At 49.7% G+C, this 21599-nt stretch overlaps 1 protein-coding gene across 3 annotated transcripts; it reads left to right on the top strand.

Annotated features, from left to right (window-relative positions):
* The first annotated feature begins 236 nt into the window (after positions 1 to 236).
* dnm2a (dynamin 2a) lies at positions 237 to 21484 on the top strand. 3 transcript variants are annotated; one of them, XM_023821894.2, is made up of 22 exons: positions 237 to 639; positions 6473 to 6546; positions 6661 to 6810; positions 6913 to 7116; positions 7308 to 7406; positions 7499 to 7659; positions 7804 to 7946; positions 8253 to 8388; positions 8606 to 8673; positions 9051 to 9189; positions 11304 to 11390; positions 11547 to 11617; positions 12837 to 12890; positions 13269 to 13320; positions 14156 to 14167; positions 17136 to 17246; positions 17370 to 17479; positions 17612 to 17723; positions 18047 to 18208; positions 18450 to 18676; positions 18763 to 19008; positions 19206 to 21484. In XM_023821894.2, exons 1-22 carry the CDS (start codon positions 479 to 481, stop codon positions 19273 to 19275), a joined length of 2649 nt encoding a protein of 882 aa, XP_023677662.1. In that variant the 5' UTR covers positions 237 to 478; the 3' UTR covers positions 19276 to 21484. The 3 variants fall into 3 exon arrangements, with proteins under 3 accessions (XP_023677662.1, XP_023677664.1, XP_023677665.1); XM_023821896.2 differs by lacking the exon at positions 12837 to 12890 and having other exon boundaries at positions 238 to 639; XM_023821897.2 differs by lacking the exons at positions 12837 to 12890; positions 14156 to 14167 and having other exon boundaries at positions 238 to 639.
* The last annotated feature ends 115 nt before the right edge of the window (positions 21485 to 21599 follow it).

Here is a 21599-nt window from a genome sequence, read left to right as displayed (position 1 = left end):
TGATTGACATAATGAATTCCCACTGAGATTACTTTCCGAAGTTCCGCCGCTCAAGTCTCACGTCCACGCCTTTTCACGTTGAACGACAGAACAAGAAAAGACCAATAACAAGACAGGCTATGTTGACGAGCAGTTGATTTAACCAATGGCTGTGGCGAATTTGGTTGACAGAGGGTGGAGTTTCAGTCACCAACGGAGGTTGGTGTCGTCTGACCGGATGATAGAAGTTTTGTTTAGTGAGTTTTTTTTTTTATTATCCGTTTGATTGAGTGATCGGTCTTGTTTAGCGCTACCGGTAACGACTTGTTAAACCCTTATTTTTATCTCAAGTAACTCTTTCCGTTGACTGCATTTGTCTTTTTTTAGAATAAAGAAGTCAAATAGTTTGTAGGGCGAAACTCAAGCCTTCAAAGTAACACGAGTACTTAGCTTGCTAGCCGGTTTGCTACGCGACAGACAAGGCGAGCCCAGCGCAGCAATGGGGAACCGGGGGATGGAGGATTTGATTCCCCTCGTAAATAAACTTCAGGACGCCTTCAGCTCCATCGGCCAGAGCTGTAACCTGGACTTGCCGCAGATCGCCGTGGTCGGCGGTCAGAGTGCCGGAAAGAGCTCGGTTTTGGAGAATTTCGTCGGCAGGTGAGTTTGACTGATTAAGCGCGTATTGCTAATTAACGGGCGCGATGACAACACGGCCCTCGCTGGCCGCCGCGCGGAGCCCGCGCGGTGGCGGGTCTCGTGCGCGCCCCGGTCACGGTCCTCCGCCCGTGTTTTCGCGGCTCCTCCGCCGTTTCCTCCTTCTCTCCCCGCTCGTTTCCCGTAAACCCGCTTGTCATGCACGAAAACAAGTTACGCACTTAACGCAGGTTGAACAGCGGCCGGGAACGAGGAAATGAAAGGGGGGCGGAGATAAAGGAGCGGGGCGGTCGGTGCCGCTCGCTGTGGGAAGTCTACCCGGTGGGGTACCGTACCCGGTGGGATTCCGTACGGGTGGAGGGAAAGTGAAAGGGGTGACTTTCTAAGGGCTGCTTGCGCAGCCGTCATGTCAGACGTAGCCCTTGGTTGATGGGCCGCTGCAGTTGTATCGCGGTCATTGTGTGTTTTATTTGTTTGAAAACCCATTGCCGTTGCATGCATTTTTTTTCCCTCACAATTACAGCCAAGCCAGAGTCAAAAGTTAACCCAGATCTTTCTCGATCTAGGTTACCGTCCGACAATTCGCGGTTGTAATTGTCGCCTGCCGCGAACTGGCGGGTACGGCAGGTGTTGCTCGGGCTTTCCACGCCAGCTGGGCAGATGTTTGCACTGGGGACGATTAAAAGCCCATTAAAACGTGATGCTGCAGGGATGGGTCCGGGAGGGGAGGACTGTAATAGCACGGCACGATCACAGTCCGCTCCGACTGGCGTTTGTTTTTCTAAGCTGTAGCCTTTACCCGTGGGTTGCAACGGCAGGCGGTGCGGTTCACCCCTAACACCATTGTTAAGAATCAGCTGATTGGCTGACAGTTGGGGTCCCCGCTATGCATCCGAAACCGCGGTTGGCCAGCTCTGGACCTAGAGGTCTGTGGGATAGAGCTCTTCATTGCCCACCTGAAGCATGTATTTGAAAAGCAGGATATCCCAGCTTGTCTTTGTACTGTCAGTAAAGATAAGTGCATTCCCTAAAACCTGTTGGACGACCGCTTTTTAGGACCTGACTGGGGCACCTGAAACCCAAACAAACCCTTCACTAACTTTATTTATTGTGGTTGCTTTTAATTGCAGGGTTATTAATATGTTGCATTAATTACAGCAGGAATAGCTCCTGAATTTTTGCAGCGTCCAAGTAGGGAAACCCCTGATTTGTTCACAAGTCTTTTATATAATAAAAATATTTAAATTTTTTTTATTCTCTTTTTTTAAAAATCTTTTTTTAAGGTCATTCTGTTGATCCACGGTCATGTCTTTGTGGTTTTCCCCCTCATACAGAAGGAAATGTTGTTGCATGGTAATGCTCACCTGCGACTCACGGGCACTCAGGCGCGAACACACACACACACACACACACACACCGTCATGTGACTCGATGGGGAATGGGCGATCTGCCCTCTGTTGTTGATTTCAGAGGAAGAGCAAGCAGGTTTGCACATAGCCCCTGGGTGTAATTAGCGCCATAGCCGCCTCCACCCATCTTTTGTTGTTGTTTTTTTTCTTTCCCCAAGGCCCACATCTCTCTCTTTTTGGCCAAACAGAGGCCACCTTGGCTATGTTCTTCTTCAGCCGGGTCCTGAGTTCACTACGCTGGTGCCTCTTTGCTTAAGAAAAGATCTCGTCCCAGATAAAGTGACAGCCAGCAATCTCGGACTCAGTCTTGCTCGACCGGTTACTCCATTTTGCACAGTGGAACATCCCGTCTCCTGTTCGGGCCTGTGTGCTCGCTGGAGGTGGGGGGCGGGGCACAACACATTGCCTCCTAATGCTACCAATGGCTGTTTTTTTTGCTTTTTTGTAATGATTGTTTTTCCAGCAGCCAATCCACCTCATGCTCACAGTTGAGAAGGCGGGGTTGAACACAGCACTTAATTGCCTTCGCCAGCTTCCTGTTTTCCATCATCTGGGTGGCGGGTGGCTCGCCAGTGATAGGCTGATTCATTCCGTCCTGTCTGTGAATGTCTTCATTTCTTGGAATTCAAGCCTAATGTTATTCTCCCCTAATTGATTTAACTCATTGACACAGATTATTATTTTGGGAAGAGCACACAGGGCATTTGAAGGGTGTAATTCCACCAGCAGCCATCAGTGACTTATTGAAAGACAGTGATGGTGACCCAAGTTGCCATTTTCAAGACGGAGTCGACCCAACAAACCATTACTTTTATCAGCAACCTTGCAGTTTTCCCGCATAAACCGAGAGACTATGCAAGCTGTTGTGAACACCCAGAGATGATGTAATATCTCTGAAGAACAATGACGAGTTCTGGTCTTTCAGGAAATTCAAGCTGTGAGTGAATGGAGTAGCCATTTCAGAGATTCTCACTCTCAACTCCTCTCTCTCTGTCTGTCTGTCTCTCTCTCTGTCTGTCTGTCTCTCTCTCTCTCTCTCTCTCTCTCTCGCTCGCTCTCACAGTCGTTTGTCATAGACATGGCGTCAGGTAGTGCGGATGTTCGTTCTTGTTTGGGTTAGATTAAGTTTCCTTGGAGCACTTAGATTGCACGATATCTCTTGAATGGCACTTTACCCAGAAGCCCCAGCCCAGGGCGTCCAGATGTCAGTCGAACAAGTTCCTTAATCTAATCGATGGTAGCCATGGCGATGAACTCTTGGTCAATGTGCAGCCAAGCGTCCTGTGTGTGTGTGTGTGTGGTGGAACTCCATCAGTCACAGGGTGGGCCTTATCTTGTGTCAGGCAGACGGGTGTGGATTGGGCAGGGTTGTAATCTGGCTCCCTGGCATTTTGCGGTGAAGCCGGCACCTTGGAAGTTTGGGATACAGTGCTTCTCTTAGAGCCCTCGTCTTCCTGATCTTACTGATCGTACAGAACGTGCTGGCTCAGTGGTGGAGTGCTGGCAGTGAATCGTGGAGTGACACATTGGGATCGCTGCCCCCTGCAGCTGTGATGCGCACACGTGTAGAACAGCACAAACTGAGAAAATCCAACACTGTGCGGCTGAAAATACACAAATGCTTGATTCAGTTGTTTTTTGTACAACACTGTTTTAGTTTCGCTGATTTGTCACACTTGTATTCATGCTTTATTAATCACGTTCTCTCCTGAAGGACATGACATCAAGGCTTGTCATCTTACCGTGTCTCGCATTTTAAATACAGTGCAGCACCTGGGAAACGACTTTAATTCACACGGGCTAATGGACTCTGTTCCGCTGGCGTTTTTTGGTCTTGGTCTAGAAGGTGAAATTGTTGATCAATCGTGTGTGTGTGTGTGTGTGTGTTAAAGAGTTTAATGATGCTCACAGAAGGTGAATGATGAGACCCTGTCACTTATTGATCCAGATGTCTTCGAGTGAAACCTGCAGCAGTTTGTGTTTTTGGTTTTGCCTTTCCCTGCTCTTGCATCACTGCTTGACTGTGCATGGGGGTACCGGGCAGACAGACAGACACACACAAACACACACACAGGCTCCTGCTCATCTCCCTCAGTTGAGTGGCCCGCCAGCTTCCCGCTCTGTGCTTTCTGGTCGAGGAGATGTATAATAGATGGCGGCTTCGTCTATCATTTACAGCACATCAATAATTCAGCTGATTCCCTGCGGCCCTCTTCGCTGGAGCCCTGTGGTTGTGTGTGTGTGTGTGTGTGTGTGTGTGTGTGTGTGTGCGCACGCGCGCCCATCTCTGTGTGCATCTCAGCCTCGTTAGGAGCCTGAGACAGCCCCCTGTTGATGACTAATGAACCTTCCCTCCTCTCTTTGCACTTAACGTGTTCTTACATCAGGGGCTAACGGCACTCCACGCGGCAGCAGTTGTGAACAGCGGCCTCTGTGTAGCCTCGCATCTGTCTTTCTGGCTTCATTGTCCCAGGATTCCATCTGTCGTGCTGTGTCAGGCCCTCCTGGGTCACATGTCCGCTTTCCTCCTCTAGCTAATGTCTGCTCCTCACCATTATCCCCCCTCATTCGTTTCTTGCTCTTGATGCCCCTATGGCCATTTGTCCTCCCACATTCCTCCTCTTCATCCTCACGTATACCCTGTTTCTCAAGTCCCCCCCCCCCCCCCCCCCCTGCCTCTGAGCTTTCTCCCCCATCAACCTTTGTCTGTGTTTTTGGCTGCCAGGGGAAGCTGGAATGTGTATTTCAGACCGGTTAGTTTGGTTTGACGTGTATGTTAGGTGATGCTGCGTGTCTTGCGTCATTCCCAATTTCATATCGATTATGACGCATGTGTTGCCATCATAACTGTCTGTGCATTCAGTTGCTTTTTTTTGTGATTCACCGTTCCAATGTCTAACTGATCGGGTATCAGCCATACGTGATCGATCCACATCCAATACTTATTTAGTTTTTGTCGGTCTCTGCAAAGACGGCTCCTATTTCGTGTTAAATCAGTACAATAAATCGCGAGACCGTTCTTTCCCCTTTTAGATGTGTGTGTTTTTTGCAGCATTCAAACCGAACACAATCACTGCCACTCAGTCTATTTGCTACTCTGTGGGTGTGACGTCATGCGCAAAAGAAGCATAAAAACAGCAGATATGGCGGGGGATGATCTGGAAGTATTTTACACGTTTAATAGCAACTTGTAGCAATATTCGCCATATTTGTAAAAACAAAGTTTTGAGAGGTGGGAGTAGCATTTAGTGGGAAATCCCACTAAACGAAGTGCACGCAATTGTGCGAGACAATGAGAGTGATATGGAAAAAGCAATGGATGATTTGGCTTGGGCCGTTTTTTCGCACTCGCTACAGCTTGTGATACAGGAGGGGCTGCTATCGCAACAAAGTGTAAGTGACACCGTTTCCAGTGGGGGAGAAATTGTGGGGCATTTTAAGCATTCGGCACTTGCGTATCCTCGCTTGGAAGATATTCAGATTGAACTGCAAATGCCTCAAAAACGCTTAAAACGAGATGTACTGTTCCACGTTATGTATGTTTCTAGATGCCTAATTAAAGACTTTCTGGCGTACGTTTTTTCATCTGTATTTACTAGTTTAAAAATATTAACACATAAAGTATTAATATATATCTTATTATAATAAAATATTAAAGTAATACTAGAGCACGAGTACCATGTGTTTTTCTCGCACTAAAGTTTGCTGCCTCATTTTGAATGTGCACATTGCCAAAGTTGCCATTGTGTATTCATGTGTATATTTGCTGGTCTTATGTAGAGTTGCACAAAAATACATTTCTGCAAGAGGAATCCACTCCCTGAACATTGCTGAAATGTCACTGTGGCTGGCAGTTTGCCACACCATCAGATCCATCCGTTTATTCGGGCACCACCTGGATCCTGTTGTTATGTACGCGCTGTGCTTGTTTTTAATGCAGGGTCACTGTATGTGTTTCGGCAGGCATTTTAACTAAAGGTCGGCACAGCAGGTCGAGGCGAGGTGCGCAAGTTTTCGTGCCAGGTGGTTAGGCGAACCTGTCCAGCATGCCCCCTTTGGTTCACCTTGAAAGTTCACTTGCATTGCTCTGGCACAATAGCCCATGCCACGCCCAACGTCGGAATTGTTGCCTGAACTTTGACCCTGCTGTAGACAGCAGTGTCTACAATGTTGCTCGTACTGTGTTATTTTTGGAAACCATCAAGTTGTCTGTGCAAGTAGTTGCGACAGACAGTTGTTACGCACTGAAGCACCATTCTTATGAAATATAATATTTTGAGTGTACTTCTGCTTATTGGATACAGTTCTGATGGGTGCACTTCCTGGACTTGGATCTGAAGTGTTTTCCCAGCATGCCTTGTTCGCGGTTCCCCTGCAGCTCACTTTGGCCACTGGCCTCTCTCTCTCCCTCTTTCCTCACTCTCCAGGGACTTCCTTCCTCGAGGTTCAGGCATCGTCACCCGCAGACCCCTCATCCTCCAGCTGGTCAACAACAAAGCAGGTCTGTCCCGCCCTCCTCCCGCTTCCGCGGCGATGCCCCCGTGAGTGCGTTTGGCGTGTCGAGCCTTACTGTGCTCTGACGCCCTGCTTTCACCCCCCCCCCCCCCCCCTGCAGAATATGCAGAGTTTCTGCACTGTAAAGGCCGCAAGTTTGTGGACTTCGATGAGGTTCGGCAGGAGATCGAGGCTGAGACGGACAGGATCACGGGCTCCAATAAGGGAATCTCCCCCATCCCCATCAACTTGAGGGTCTACTCCCCGCATGGTATGACTTGCATGACATTTGTTCTCCAGGGCATCCACTGGTCATGCTGGGATCTCGTGCTTTCTCTTCTCCACCTCTAACCCCGCCTGTACCGGCCCCCAGTGCTAAACCTCACACTGATCGACCTGCCCGGCATGACTAAAGTGGCGGTTGGGGACCAGCCTCCAGATATTGAGCACCAGATCAGGGACATGCTGCTGCAGTTCATCACCAAGGAAAGCTGCCTGATCCTGGCTGTCACGCCGGCCAACACTGACCTCGCCAACTCCGACGCGCTCAAAATCGCCAAGGAGGTCGACCCCCAGGGTAGGCATTGGATGAGGGCTTTTGGGACTGTCTGCTTAGATGATGCCTTCCAATGATGCAGATGTGATACTGCCAAGCCCCGCCCCTTTCCTTCCATGTCCAATCAAAATGCCTCCAGTGTAGAGTGCCAGTTGAATGATGGGCAAAGTCTTCAAAACCCGGAGGTGAGCTGTTGTGAACGTCTTCTGCAGGGCTGCGCACCATTGGCGTCATCACCAAGCTGGACCTGATGGACGAAGGGACAGATGCCAAGGAGATCCTGGAGAACAAGCTGCTGCCTCTGCGCAGGGGTGAGGAGGACGCAACTGTGTGCCGTAGGGGAACCCGGGCCATTGCAAGCAAGGAGAAAGTCATTAATGGTGCTCTCTGCTGCCCCCCGCAGGCTACATTGGAGTGGTGAACCGCAGCCAGAAAGACATTGACGGAAAGAAGGACATTCGTGTTGCTCTGGCGGCCGAGAGGAAGTTCTTTCTGTCACACCCGGCTTACAGGCACATTGCGGAACGCATGGGCACCCCCTACCTACAGAAGACGCTCAACCAGGTGAGGGGGTGGGGGGTGTTAATTTATCCTGGGCCATTAAACACAAAAGCAGAAATATAATTTTTCTGGGAATGGGGAACGTGGCATTTCTGATTTTCGCACCCGTAACCTGCCCCCGGCACTTCCCCCTTGCCATCTCCCCAGCAACTGACCAACCACATCCGCGACACGCTGCCGGGCCTGCGGAACAAGCTGCAGAGCCAGCTGCTCTCCCTGGAGAAGGAGGTGGAGGAGTACAAGAACTTCCGGCCAGATGACCCCACGCGCAAGACCAAGGCTCTGCTGCAGTGAGTGCGCCGCACCGCCCTGCTGTGGGGGGTGGGGGGTGGGGGGTGGGGGGTGGGGGGGGGGTGGAAGCACGCTCCTCTTAGCAGACATTGGGTGCACATCAGTCATCTGCGTCACTGGGGTTTTTCTGTGCTATAGTACAGGAATCAGTATGTGCTGCAGTAAGGATTATGAATATTATTGATCTAATTACTTATTTTTACTTATTAATAGACCTGTTCTCTCTCGCTCACACACACACACACACACACACACACACACACACACACACACACACACTGAGCATCTCTGTCCGCCTTCCCCAGAATGGTGCAGCAGTTCGGAGTGGACTTCGAGAAGCGGATAGAAGGCTCTGGAAACCAGGTGGACACGGTGGAGCTGTCAGGCGGAGCCAGGATCAACCGCATCTTCCACGAGCGCTTCCCGTTTGAGCTGGTTAAGGTACCCGCTCACTCATCTCGCTGCCACACAGCCACAGAGCCTTTCTCCAACAATAATGTTCTTGTACTTAATTTAATTTTAGCAGTCGTTTATCACAGCAGAAACACACACACACACACACACACACACACACACACGGACGGACGGACACACACGGACGGACACACACACTGAGTGATGGGCTCTGCACCCATGTGTCTCTGTCCTTCCATCCCAGATCGTGTTTGATGAGAAGGAGCTGAGGCGAGAGATCAGCCATGCTATCAAGAACGTCCACGGTGTGAGGCACGTACCAGGGAATGGGGGGGGGGGGCATAGTGACCCGCCTCACAGCCAAGCGCCAGCACATCAGTCTGCCCCCATTCTCTTTCCTCTCTGACCACTTCCTGCTCTCCCGGCCACCATTCGCCCCCATGTGTTTTTGCACTTCCCTCTGGGTAACACAGCCCTCTAGTGTTATCTGTGCTTAGGCACCATTCACCAGTGTTAATTTCAGCTGCAACGTCAACCAGTCGGTCGTCGCCCTCAGAAAATGTCGTTGTCTCACATTGTTTCATTCTCTCTGCTCTGCCCATCCCCCACACATACCCTGCTTCCCCCCCCCCCCACCATTTCAATCTGTGTCTGTCTGTCTGTCTGCGCCTGTGTGTCTGTCTATGTAGAACGGGCCTGTTCACTCCAGACATGGCGTTCGAGGTCATCGTGAAAAAGCAGATTATTAAGCTGAAGGAACCCTGCCTGAAGTGTATCGACCTGGTTGTTCAGGAGCTCGTCAGCACAGTCAGGCAGTGCACTGACAAGGTACCGCCAGATGGGGGCACCCTTGTGCGGGAGGGAGTTGTGGGAGTGGGGGCAGCATTGCATATTATTCTCCTCCTAGAACCAGATCAGTTTGGCCTCGTCTGATGTTAATACCCATCCTCCAAGAGAGTAGCAGTGCATCCCACCCCCCCAACGACCCTCACCAATCCCAGTCCATCTGCCTCTTTCCCTGTGTGCTGGTGTCATGTTTTGGTATGCTGTGGTGGTGCCTGTGTTTATAGACGAGGTCTGGGAACGTTCCGGCATGGTCCGGGGTCTCGTGCAGTCCGGCTGCAGGTTCCTGCATCCGTTTCTTCTGGAATTTGAGAACCTGCAGTTGGTCCCTCTCAGCTTCCATGTTTCCTTCCCTTCTGACATTCAAGCTGGCTGACTAAACAAAATGTCTCGATTTTTGACTTTGCCTTCCCCCTTCCTTTTATCTTTCTCCTTCTCTCTTTCTCCCTCTTCACTCTCCCCAATCCCTACCCAACCCCCACCACGGCCCCTAATGCCTCAGAACGGGCCTGTTCACGCCGGACCTGGCTTTCGAGGCCATGGTGAGAAAGCAGGTGCTCAAACTGAAAGCGCCCAGTTTGAAATGCGTGGATCTTGTAGCGTGTGAGCTCAACGCGCTGGTCAGGAAGTGCGGCGACAAGGTAATCGTGGTGCACAGACCAAAACGGACACGTGACACCAAATAGCCCCCCCCCCCCCCCCAGCGCCTGGGGCATGGTGCACCCTCACAGTCAACCTTCCGCCTCTCGTCCCATAAGGAATTACCAGGCATTTGCGTCCTTGTGGTGTCTCGTGATCCATCGCCAAAGCTCTTGATGCAGCCTCAGGCCTTTTCCAAAAGCCTGGCCCTTCCTGAACCCCCCCCCCCTCCCCATCCTGGATAACAGAATTAACAGTGTGTGCAAGGCCCAGGCCTAAACCAGGCTTTGGAAAGGCGCTAGGCCTCGCTACGTTGTCCTGTCTTGAGGTATCGCAAAGTCGTCCCGTCCACCCGTACAAAATCGACATGCTCATTTGTAACTTCCTCCCATTTTCTTGGCCGCCATAGTTTGTCATGTTTTTGTGCTTTTGTGTGTAACAGTACAGAACCTCATTTTGTGGGAGGAGGTCCTGGGTTGGGGAGTGAGTGAGGGGGGAGGGGTTAGTCTGTGCTCACCCAGGATGAGCAGGAGGTATGTGAACGTCTCAATTTGGTAATGGGGACGCAGGTCCCTGAGTGACTGCTTTTTTTCCTCAGTGCTTCTGCTCCGTTTAGTGACCCCATTTCAGCCCACATCTAGGTGAGCGGCTTGGGAGTGGGAGCAGGTAACCATTAGTGTTCTCCGGGTCCCTGTACCTGGCAGTCGCTGGTTCAATACAGTATTGCGATAGCCCAACTTGCACGTGGGACATTATGGCTGCAAAGGACACAACCCCCCCCCCCCCCACACACACACACACACACACACACACACACACATGCGCACAATCATTAGAAACTGCTGAGAGCCTTTGCTGTAGCTGTGTTCGATGACTTTGGAATCGCTGTGCAACTACGTATACTCGGGCGAGGAGGAAGGAGACCGAAATAGCCAACGAAAAAAGCGCTCTGTTGCCTAGTTAGGACACACTTGTTATATTTTTAGTTGGGGGAATCCTGGGAAAAGGGTGTCTATCTCTACTTTCTGAGCTACCGTGCAACTGCACTTCTTATGATCTCCAGTTCTGTTATCTGTTTCCCACTAACAGTCATTAAGCCAAACTGAAGGTCGCTGTCATCTTGGAAAGGTCACCCTGTTTTGATAGGCCCCTGACTTTCTCCTGACTTTGTATGCTGTTTATTCAGACCAGCAGTCTTGATCCAAGACTGCCGTTCCATTTCTCAGCAGCACTCTGGAAAGCAGGTCATTCTAAGCTGACGGTGATTCCTTACTGTCCTCCAGGCTGCTGTGCATGTGTGAGGGGTGATGCCTCCTGCTTTTTAAACACGCTGTAGTTGTGGCCGCTTTCCTTTTGTTAGGCCAAATAGCTGTAGAATCTGTGTGTGCGTGCGTGTGTGTGTGTGTGTGTGTGTGAGCACTTCCAGAGACTGTGCGTGCAGTGCTGTCCATCTCTTGCAGCTGGGCTGTTACCCCCGACTGCGAGAGGAGACGGAGAGGATCGTGAGCACATACATCCGAGAGAGAGAAGGCAAGACCAAGGACCAGGTAAGATGGCGGAGGCAGAATTTCGGGAGGTTGGCGTGGAGGATGACATAAGTGGGATGCAGGCTAATGATGTACATTAGGAAGGGGGGGGGAGCAGAAACCTGTCAGAAATTCAAAAGAAGCATTTAATTTATGCAAATGTTTCTTCTTCACCAGGTTCTGCTTCTAATTGACATTGAACTATCCTACATCAACACCAACCATGAAGACTTCATCGGTTTTGCCAAGTACGTGAGCCCCCCTGCCCCCCACCCCCAAATCTTCCCTTAACCCTGCACTCCGCCCTTCTCCTGGCTACATGTGCTGCAGGAAAATCCACTAATATCCCAAAAGCCTTCCTGCATCTGCATCCCTTAGTTTAAAGCTTGTTTGGACTTGAGCTTCTGACAGGGCTTGGGGGGGGGAGGGGGCATTAAGTCACTGCTGCCCCCAGATCCCACCAACACCTCCTCCTCCCCCATCTGACGTAATCTGCCATCAAAGCTGAGACTTCTAGGAGATTTTATCAGCCACAAAGTCCAAGTCATCTCATCATGTTGGCTTAGATATCTTCTGTCCACAATCATCAGCTCCATCACCTGGAATGAGCATGCATGGGCTTGTTGCGATTAATATGGGTTTAATAGTTCTTGTCTTTCGCCTTTGCCTCAAGTTGAGATGAGAAGACTTGTTTTTCTCTTCATCTTACACTGAATTATGTGTGAATCTGTTTATCTGGTTTAATAGGGCTTGATGGTCAACTACAAATCCAGTTACAGAAACTGTTTTGTAAGCATGACTTCCTTTTCATGCATTAAACCCAAGCATGAAATTCAATTGCAAGTGCCATATAGAGCCTGCCTGCTCCCCCCCCCCCCCCCCCACCCCCACCATCGATTTTGTAGCCGTTGTTGATTTAACGTCATAAAAATGTCAGGTATTGTCTTTTTTGAACCGGAACATATTTTTTGCTATGGAAGTGCTGTTTGAAATTCATTTTCATTTGCTTGAATCGCGATTTGCTTGCCGGTGTATCCACAACGTTCTGAGTGTTGTTTCCTTTGCATGCTACGATGATGCTCAGGGAAACTGCATTTTCATAGCTGGGATTGATTGCATTGGACTTCCTCTTGTTTCCTCCCTCTCTTTTGGCCCTGGGTTTTTGCGTCATCTTGTGTAGGCTACCATATAGTCTGATAGACCATTGAGTCGATGGGTGATGCCATCGCTGGGGGGAAACAGCGTGGGCTAATGGCAGTGAGCCTCGTAGCCGGCCTGGCACCCCTACTAACACCGAGTCACCCGAGCATGCTTGTGGTGACATGATGGGGTCAGGTGCCCCCTCCCCGGCCACTTAAACCTGAGCGTGTTGGCTGTTCCTTGACTGGCCTTTGGTTTTGGTTACACGCATGGGGTAACGGCCTGGTTCTGAGTGGCGTGGGGGCTAATCGCTCTCGTCACTTTCAGTCTCGACTTCAGGAGGATGGACGACAGCCCCCCTTTGGGGTACAGCAGCAACAGGTGGGCCGTCTAAGACCTGCCCCTCCTATCCCACCCTGGGAGTAGTGACCGTCTAACAGTGTCCGTAGTGATCTGTCTACCAGCCCAATCTCTGCCGGCAAACCTTCTTGAATGTAGATTTTTATTATTTGTTCGCTTTTTGGGTTTGAAAACATTCATTTTGAGTTTATACATGTTTAACAAACAAACCGCTCTCCTCAGTGACAATGCAGTCGCTCTTTGCTGTATGTGTATCTGTTGCCTATAAAGCGTACTTCAAAGAGCACTTGAATCCCTGTAATTTTTTTCGTTCTAGTTGACTCATGTTCACCATATCTCTGTGTGGTATGACTAATCCTGACTCGGTCTTCCCTCTGGAAATTCCCCTCCACCCCACAGCGCCCAGCAGAGGAGCGCACACGTAAACAAGAAGAGGGCCATCCCCAACCAGGTACCCCTACGCATTCCGCCCCTTCACTCCCCATCTCACCAAAGGGCTCTTTAAATCACTCCCTCGCCCCCCTATACCTGGTAACCCAACCTAGACCTAACCCAAATTTCATTGTTCCCCCCTCTCCACTGGTACCATCTCTCCGACATAAACCAGCCTAATCTCGGCCCACCCTAACACTGCTGGTACCGTAATCCCTGTCCCGCCCACTTGTCATACAGTCCATTCTGCTCAAATTCAGCCAAACAAGCTGGCTCTGGAACCCCCCCATATCCCACAATGCAGCACCAATCTGTGTTGTTTGATTCCTTTGGCCTCGTAAGTGTATCCAGAATAAAGAATGTTGTAGTTGCCTGTTCCAACATGTATCAAGATATTTGGTAGTAATCCCTGTTACACCCCTACCCCCCCCCCCCTCACAATCTCTGTTTTTCATAATTGTATCGCAATTGTTGCATGAAACACACCGAATGGCATGACTGCAGTCCGCAAAGCAATAACTAATCAGCCGCTTTCTTTTTTGGCCTTTATGGTAATTGTTAGAAATGCGCACGAACCGACCAATGTGACAAGAGGCCTGAAACCCTCCGGTTAATCTAATCGCATGTAACTGTGTTGCTCTCTCTTACTTTTTTTTGCACTCCCTTCATTCTCTCTTGACCCCATCTCCTCTCACATGCCTGGCATGTCTGTTCTCCCCGTCTATTCTCTCTCTCTGTCTCATTCACCCCCCCCCCCCTCCACCAATTCTCTCTTTTGCTTGTTCCCTTCCCTTTCTTCTGTAATTTAATTTGCTTGACTACCCCTGCCCCTCCCCCCCCCCCCCCCCCAACAGGGTGAGATCTTGGTGAGTACCTATAAGCCCCTCTATCCAGTACTGCCCCTGTTAGAGGCCTCGTCCTTGTAGTAGGCCACTCAGGGGTGGTCACCTTTGCTGGAAACCTGAGGCCTTACGGGCAGTCGTCTGAGCTGGGGGAGGTCATTCGCCATTTTAGGGACACATTGGGCCCTGGAGGAGAAATCTCTGCGCTTAATGACCCAGCCTTACAATGTACTGTTATGGGACGTTTGAGCCAAACAAAAAAAACCAAATCAATGCCAAAGAGATGGTCCCTGTCTCTTTTGGTAATGCTGATTGGTTATCACCACTCCTGCGCAAGGTATTACCATGGCAACGTCTTTTAAAAAAAAAAACAAACAAATGTTACCTGTTTGGTCATATTTGCCTTCTGTCCTGCAGTTTAAGAGGTTGGAGGACATGGAAGACGATCAGGTAGAGTTCCAGATAACGACTGAAATGGAGAATACAATTACAACCGTAATTACGCTATTTATCTCCATTACCACTAATTTGGTAATAGTATACACCGTAATTGCTCTGAGCAAAATTATCCTAACAGCATTGTAATTGATGCAGTTTTTAATCTGTAGTTTAGATGTGGCTAACTTTTATTGCAATATCTACGTTGCGCTTGGTTTCACTTGCTGTTGGAGTGGAATTCTTTTTATTCACCCATCAATCAATCAAATCAGTTCACGATGTCGTGAGAATCTCTTTGAAATGATGTCTTTGCTGAAAGAAGAAATGAAATTGCTGTAAGCAGGCCTGTGGTGCACAAGTAATGATGTCATTTTAAAAGCGAAAGTGAAATGCACTGAGAGCTTGTTGTGCCACCTAGTGGTGAAGCCTGGTGTTGCCCTGGCCTCAGTTATCCTGACAAAGGTGTCCTCTGGTGTCCTGCCTGGGTGTCTGTGTCAGAGTTTGCCTTGTGGAGTGCTGCTGTTACTGTAACAAGGGCAGGGGGAGTGATGGATTTGGAAATGGGGGGGGGGGGGGGGGTGGCCAAACTCGACACACTTATGTTTTTTGTTATCCATCTTTGCATGTGTATCATCTCGTTTATCAATTCATGACTTCCAACATAATTGGAGAAAGCAGTCCTGACTGCTGGGTTGAAATATAGATTTCAATGGAATCATTTAAAATTTGTGGTCTGTACCTCCGTAATGATTGCTGTTACTGCAGTCATTAATCTCCACACTCTCATTCTTGCCCATCCTTCAGGTGTGATGTTCTTGTTGTTGCAGCCTTGCTTCGTCTGTGTACAGAAGGTTAGGAATTAGCCATGATATTTTCACTTTCAGACTGGTCTCTGGTGCAGGCTGTGGTTTTTGGCCTCTGCTAGCAGGACAGTTTCAATTCGACAGGCCCAAGATGAGCATCAGAGGCCAGAGCTGAATGAGTCCATGCTGTAAATCCTAGAGGTGAAACTGAGAGCTTTCTGGTTACCTTGCTCTTCTGATTGGTGGGGTGCTTGACCAATCAAATGCTCAAAGCAGAGCCATCTAGCCAGTCACAATGGAGGAATCAGATTGTTCCATCTGTGCTGATCTGCTGGAGTGGTCCATCCGGACTGAGGGCCACTAGAATGGTGAGGTAAACACAGATGTTGCTGTTGGGTGGAACACAAGAATAGCGGAACCGCCTGGCCTTCCTATTTAAAGGTTTAAAAAAAATAGGGGGTATTTACCCATGCAGAACGGTAAACAAAACTGTATGTTTGTAGATTTGCCACTATGTGGAAGTTTAGGGACAAGATTAGACGCCGTAAGACATGAGCCAATTAAAGGATTTGAAGGACAACATCACACCTGAACGGTGAAGGTTTATTCACTGTGGTTTTCTGTACTCTGACAGTAGCTAGTAGTTAATCGATTCTCACATCCTTTTTACTCTGTGTTCTGGTTGAGTAATTCCTTGTCCTAAACAGAAACACTGCTGCCATATTTCCTGTTTTGCCAGTGTCTCGAAAAGCAGTTGACTTTGAGTCATGTTTCCAAACAGGACACGTACCCTGCATAAGGCAAACTCTTGGCTCCGTTAGCTTTTTATGTTTGTTCTGTTTACCTTCCCTAGCCCCCCCATCCCTCCTTGCCTTTTAAAAACAGGAAATATGTACGAAAGTAAGAACCTTGACAGGTTACATTGTCTCTCCCGTCCGTGCCACTAACAATGCTTGTTTTAATTGCCCCATAGGCTAGCTTCTACTGACCCTAACGCTCAATGTTATTGATTTACTGACGCCTAACCTCAGGCTGTGGGCCGGCCGTTCGGTCTGGGTCACATGACATCTCATGGTCGACTGCCTCAGGTCGACCGATGACAATAAAGGAAGGAGCAGAGATTCCAGACCGCCTATAATTCACTGTTGTTTCTTTGTGTTTGAAAATACTTGATTTTAACCAGCGGTTCTGCTTCTTGCAGCTTCAGTCGAGCATAGGAGCGATCTTGGATGGAGAATATCTTAATTTTTGACCATTTTTATCTTGCTTGCAAATCTAAACATGGGCCGAAGTCTAAGGATGACCTTGATTTGGCAACACTCCTGTTAACCCTGTGAATTATTTTCCAGTGACCTAACACCTCTGCTAATGTAGTGAGGTTATCATCTTACTTTCCATGGGGTAACAAGGAAGACTCGGTTTAAGCAGCGTTGTGCAATCACTTCACCTTTCTGAGGACTTCCCTCAGTGCTAATTCAGCAGTAACCTAGCTCAGGGGTATGCTTGCATATTAGCATGCTGGGGTCCACCTGATTCCATAGCCAGCATGTCTAAAAAAGATGTATAAGAGGGTTCTTGCGTGGGCAGGGAAGGAGGTAAAGGGTTAATCATGGCTAGCTTTACAAGGCATGAAGTAGGAGTGATAATTTCTCCCAGAATCAACATCATGGCATCTCACCTCCTTCTGCCCCCTTTCCCATACCAACCACGCCATCCCAACCCCCTGGCCTCGTCCCGTTCTCTCCGGACAGGTGATCAGGAAAGGTTGGCTCACCATCAACATCAGCATCATGAAGGGAGGCTCCAAGGAGTACTGGTTTGTGCTGACTGCCGAGTCGCTGTCCTGGTACAAAGACGAGGAGGTGCGTGCAGCGATGGCTGTGGTGGTGATGGATGGTGGGGTAAACCAATCAAATTTGAGCTTACTGGTTACCATGGTCGCAAGCATGACAGTCTTGGGTGGTTCCGGTTGGGTGTGTTTCCAGGAGAAGGAGAAGAAGTATATGCTCCCTCTGGATAATCTGAAGCTCAGGGACGTGGAGAAGGGCTTCATGTCCAATAAGCACACGTTTGGGATCTTCAACACGGAACAAAGGTCAGCCGCTACCTTGCTGCTTCCGTTACAAGACAAAGAGCTCGCTGTCGTCTCGTTTGGCTTGGGTGTGGTCTGTTAATGCCTGTTTATAAAAAACCATCTCACCGTGAGTTGGCATGTGTTCGTGCACAGGAACGTGTATAAGGACTTGCGTCAGATCGAGCTCTCTTGCGAGTCCCAGGAGGACGTGGACAGTTGGAAAGCCTCTTTCCTCAGAGCTGGCGTGTACCCCGAAAAGGACCAGGTACATTAAGCGCAAACCCAGTTGCAAAGATGGTACATTACTCACAAACCCCGAAAGGGCGACGTTGCTTATACGTAAACCCTATAACAAACTTGGTGTGTTGCCCAGAAATGAAGGGGAAACACATTTCAGTCCACATCTATTCTTGGGTGTTAAATGCAAAATGTTTAATGTATTTTACTCTCTCCAATATGATTTTGAGACGGTTTCGCTTTCAGTTTTACTCTTTCTCCTGTCACCCAGGAGCAGCTGTTGTTGAGTAACATGGAACTTGCTTCTGTCTTGAGATGCACTCAAAGTCACGCATCCCGTTCCCCTTTCAGCCGGACAATGAGGAGGCCGCGGTCGACACCTTGTCCATGGACCCTCAGCTGGAGCGACAGGTGGAGACCATTCGCAACCTGGTGGACTCCTACAGCAACATCGTCAACAAGACCATTCGGGACCTCCTACCGAAGACCATCATGCACACCATGATCAACAGCGTGAGTGTCAGGACCTGCCTGCACTTGAGGGAGGGGTGGGTGGGGGACCTCAAAGGTCAACAAAGTCAATAAAGGTCAACAAAGGCCTAGGCAGGTAGACTCCTTTTGGGACAGCTCACACTCTCATAGCCAGTCCCTTTACATGGCTGGTCCTCCTGCTGCCAAGTATCCGTCCCACTCTGCTCGTTTCCTCTCTCCCTCTCACTTCGGACGCCCCCCCCCCCCCCCCCATCCCACGCAGGCGAAGGACTTCATCCATTCGGAGTTGCTGGCCTACCTGTACTCATCAGGCGACCAGAACACGCTGATGGAGGAGTCGGTTGACCAGGCGCAGAAGCGCGACGAGATGCTGCGCATGTACCACGCGCTGAAGGAGGCGCTGCAGATCATCGGGGACATCACCACCACCACGGTGTCCTCACCCTTGCCCCCGCCCGTCAACGACAACTGGATCCAGAGGGACCCCAGGTGGGGATACTCGCTAGGCGTGAACACGCACACGTATACATGCGTGTTCATGTCTTATGCTCATGGCTTCCCATCTGTCTCTCTAGTCCTACCTCCCAGCGCAGACCGATGGCGGCAGCAGCAGCCCCCCCTCCCAGCCGGCCCCCTGCAGTGAGGGGCCCCACCCCAGGTCCTCCTCTGAACCCGTCTCCAGCATTCGGGGCACCCCCCATCCCCTCCCGCCCGGGGCAGCCCATCAATGCCTTTGGCAACCAGGACCCATTTGGCGCCCCCCCCCTGGTCCCGTCCCGGCCTGCTCGCGTGCCCCCCAGCCTGCCCCCCGGCGTCCCCAGGTGAGTCCCGCCCCATACTGGTGTTCTGTCCTCTGATTGGTCGCTCAGCTTTTGAGCAATGGTGGACCTTGGCGTTTTCCGGAATCGAGGCGTTTCTCTTTTCTCTCCACCTTCCTCTCATTTGATCACCTGCCCCCATCCCTCGCTCCGACCCCCTGGTCTTGCCTGCTCATTGTCTCACTCTCTCTCCCCTGCAGCCGGAGACCCCCTGGCGCCCCCCTTCGGCCCACCATAATCCGCCCCTCCGAGCCGTCCTTGCTAGACTAGGCCCCGGGGCCTGAGGGTGGGGCTGGGGTGCCGAGAGAGGGCCAGACGGGACGGCGGCTGTGAACGCGGGCGTCCGTACACGTGCCTGCACACAAACATGCACGCAAACATGCAAACAGTCGCTGTGCCGCGTCTTCAGTGTCGTCTTCAGGGTTACGGACGACCTCCTTGTGCAGAAATGTACAGAATTACAGATTGTCTTTGCAGCATAACAGTTATGCCCCCCCCCCCATTTATTCCTACTTCTGTCTGATCTGTATAAAAAGATACATTAGCCATTTATGCCCCCCCCCCCCCACTGATTTTTCTAACTCAAGTCATACTGGAAATCACTGTTATTGTGGAAATTGTCTGTCTTCCCTCCTCCTTTTGTATTTCAGGAAGTATGTACTTTTACAATGTTGTATTTAGCTTTAAGGTCTAATAATTGCATTGTAAAACAGGGGAAGCTCACCCCTGCCCCTCCCTTAATCACGCAACCGATAAGAACACAATACGACCAATCAAAGAGCAGGTGAGCCGGTGGTGTAGACCAGTCAGAAGCTCTGACTGAACTGCAGCTGAAAATGAGTCAAGTCATACTTGGCATATATCCTAAAGCAATTTATACAGTCAAGGCAAAAAAGACTAACATTTGTAGCACAGGAGTGACTAAAATAAGTTGTGTTGCTTCAGCACAGTTTTGCAGTCATGTTCAGGGGTGATGTTATTGTTTTGGTGTATTAAGCAGCCCCCCTGTACAAACAGTGTGTTCCCCTTGCAAACTCAACAGTTAATAGAAAGTTCCAGATTGTTTAATGGCTGTGTCTGTGGAACCTGGAGCCAGTGTGTGTGGATGTAGACAGGCCTGTGAGCCTCTGAAGCATTAACATAACATGGGTTAAAAGAGGAAAAAAAACAAAAAAGAAAGAAAAAAAAGAAACTAACTTTTTTGCGTGTTCTGGGCACCTCATTGCACTGATAGGCAGGGGGTGTAAATCTTTTGAGATTGTCCTGAAGGGGTAGGTGGGGGGGGGGGGGGACACTTTGCTTCATGGGATGTCAGAGCCCTGACAGAAAGTGAAGTGACCAGGAACTTCAAAATGGAATCCAAACCTGTTACCAGAAAGTTTGGGGGCGTGATTTTAAATAGAACGTGGGGGGTGGACGAGGATTACATTTTGGGTGGGGCGGGGGTGGGAACCACTTGTGAAATGACTGAGATGACCAGTTTGGTCACGTTCCTGTGGAAATGGAGATTTTTTTGTAACCCTTTTGTGTTATTTATACCAAGGCTGATTTATTTTGTCAAAAGCGGTTTTTATCCTGAATTCTGAGAGCTCTGTCCAGGTCCTCCACCGTTGTGAAGGCTAGTCACAGAGGCCACTGAGGCAAATCCCCCCCCCCGCACCACCACCCTTGATTTAAAAACTCATCATATCGCCATCATTCTTGGCATTGGGGTAATGGTCTCCGATTTCTTCCCTGTTATCCTGCACAAATTTCACAGAAAACCAAAAGCTTTATAAGCAGAAAGCGTCTGTCAGATGTGTCTTTTGTATGATCATTGAACATCTGTAACTCCTGATTCTGTTTGTTTATTTGGGCTTTTTGGGAATGTGAGCATTCTGACAGACATTCTGAATGTTTTCCGTTTTGATTTGGTGGGTTGAACCTGTGGGTGGGGGAGATGGCCAAGGTCCGAGTGCTCTTTGGCTTGCTGTGCATGTCCTGCTTCAAGAGACTGTGTAAATACAGGTGCAGTCCTGTGGAATTAGTTAAGGATTTTCAAAGGGAGGTACTGGCAGAAAGTAACCCCCTCTCCGAGTGTGGGTGTGATTTTGTTACATTTTTTGCAGATGGGTGTGAGGAGTTTAGGTTTTGTGGGCCGATGAACTTCCCGTGAAGACACACAGACTCTGAGAGCAGGATGACGGCCGTCCTTGGTCAGGGTATCGGGGACCTTGGCGTCTCCGAGGCAGCTGGCCGAAGGCTTTGTTTTTATATTTACGGTCGGTAATTTCCTGCAGAGGTTCATTCGAGAACCTTCCTGAAGGTAGAACGTGCAGATACATCTAGATGGAGATGGTGGGCGAGCTACCCAGCCTTCCCACTCGGAGAACCGGACACGCTTCCTGACTTAAGTGCCTCTCGTTCTGACTGGAACCGAATAACTGAGTACAAATAATGAATGAAATGAGCATTAATAAAAGCTAATGTGTACAATAAATGGAATGGCTTCTGGTGGCTGGTGTCTGCTCTTTGTGTCATTTCTCTCACTCTCCATCTTCCCCGGTGTCCTACCTCCTTTCTGGTATGTTCGTCTCCCTCCATTTAAGACACTC

The sequence above is a fragment of the Paramormyrops kingsleyae genome, chromosome 22, assembly GCF_048594095.1.
Source record: "Paramormyrops kingsleyae isolate MSU_618 chromosome 22, PKINGS_0.4, whole genome shotgun sequence".
Classification (NCBI taxonomy): Eukaryota; Metazoa; Chordata; class Actinopteri; order Osteoglossiformes; family Mormyridae; genus Paramormyrops; species Paramormyrops kingsleyae.
This window is presented reverse-complemented; position numbering and strand designations above follow the sequence as displayed.

Bases quoted from the DNA above. Each gene is read 5' to 3' on its own strand.
- dnm2a (XM_023821894.2), top strand. From the start codon at position 479: ATGGGGAACCGGGGGATGGAGGATTTGATTCCCCTCGTAAATAAACTT. The intron at 7,117-7,307 runs GTAGGCATTGGA...CGTCTTCTGCAG, and splicing joins CAAGGAGGTCGACCCCCAGG to GGCTGCGCACCATTGGCGTC. The intron at 12,891-13,268 runs GTGGGCCGTCTA...TCCACCCCACAG, and splicing joins TTGGGGTACAGCAGCAACAG to CGCCCAGCAGAGGAGCGCAC.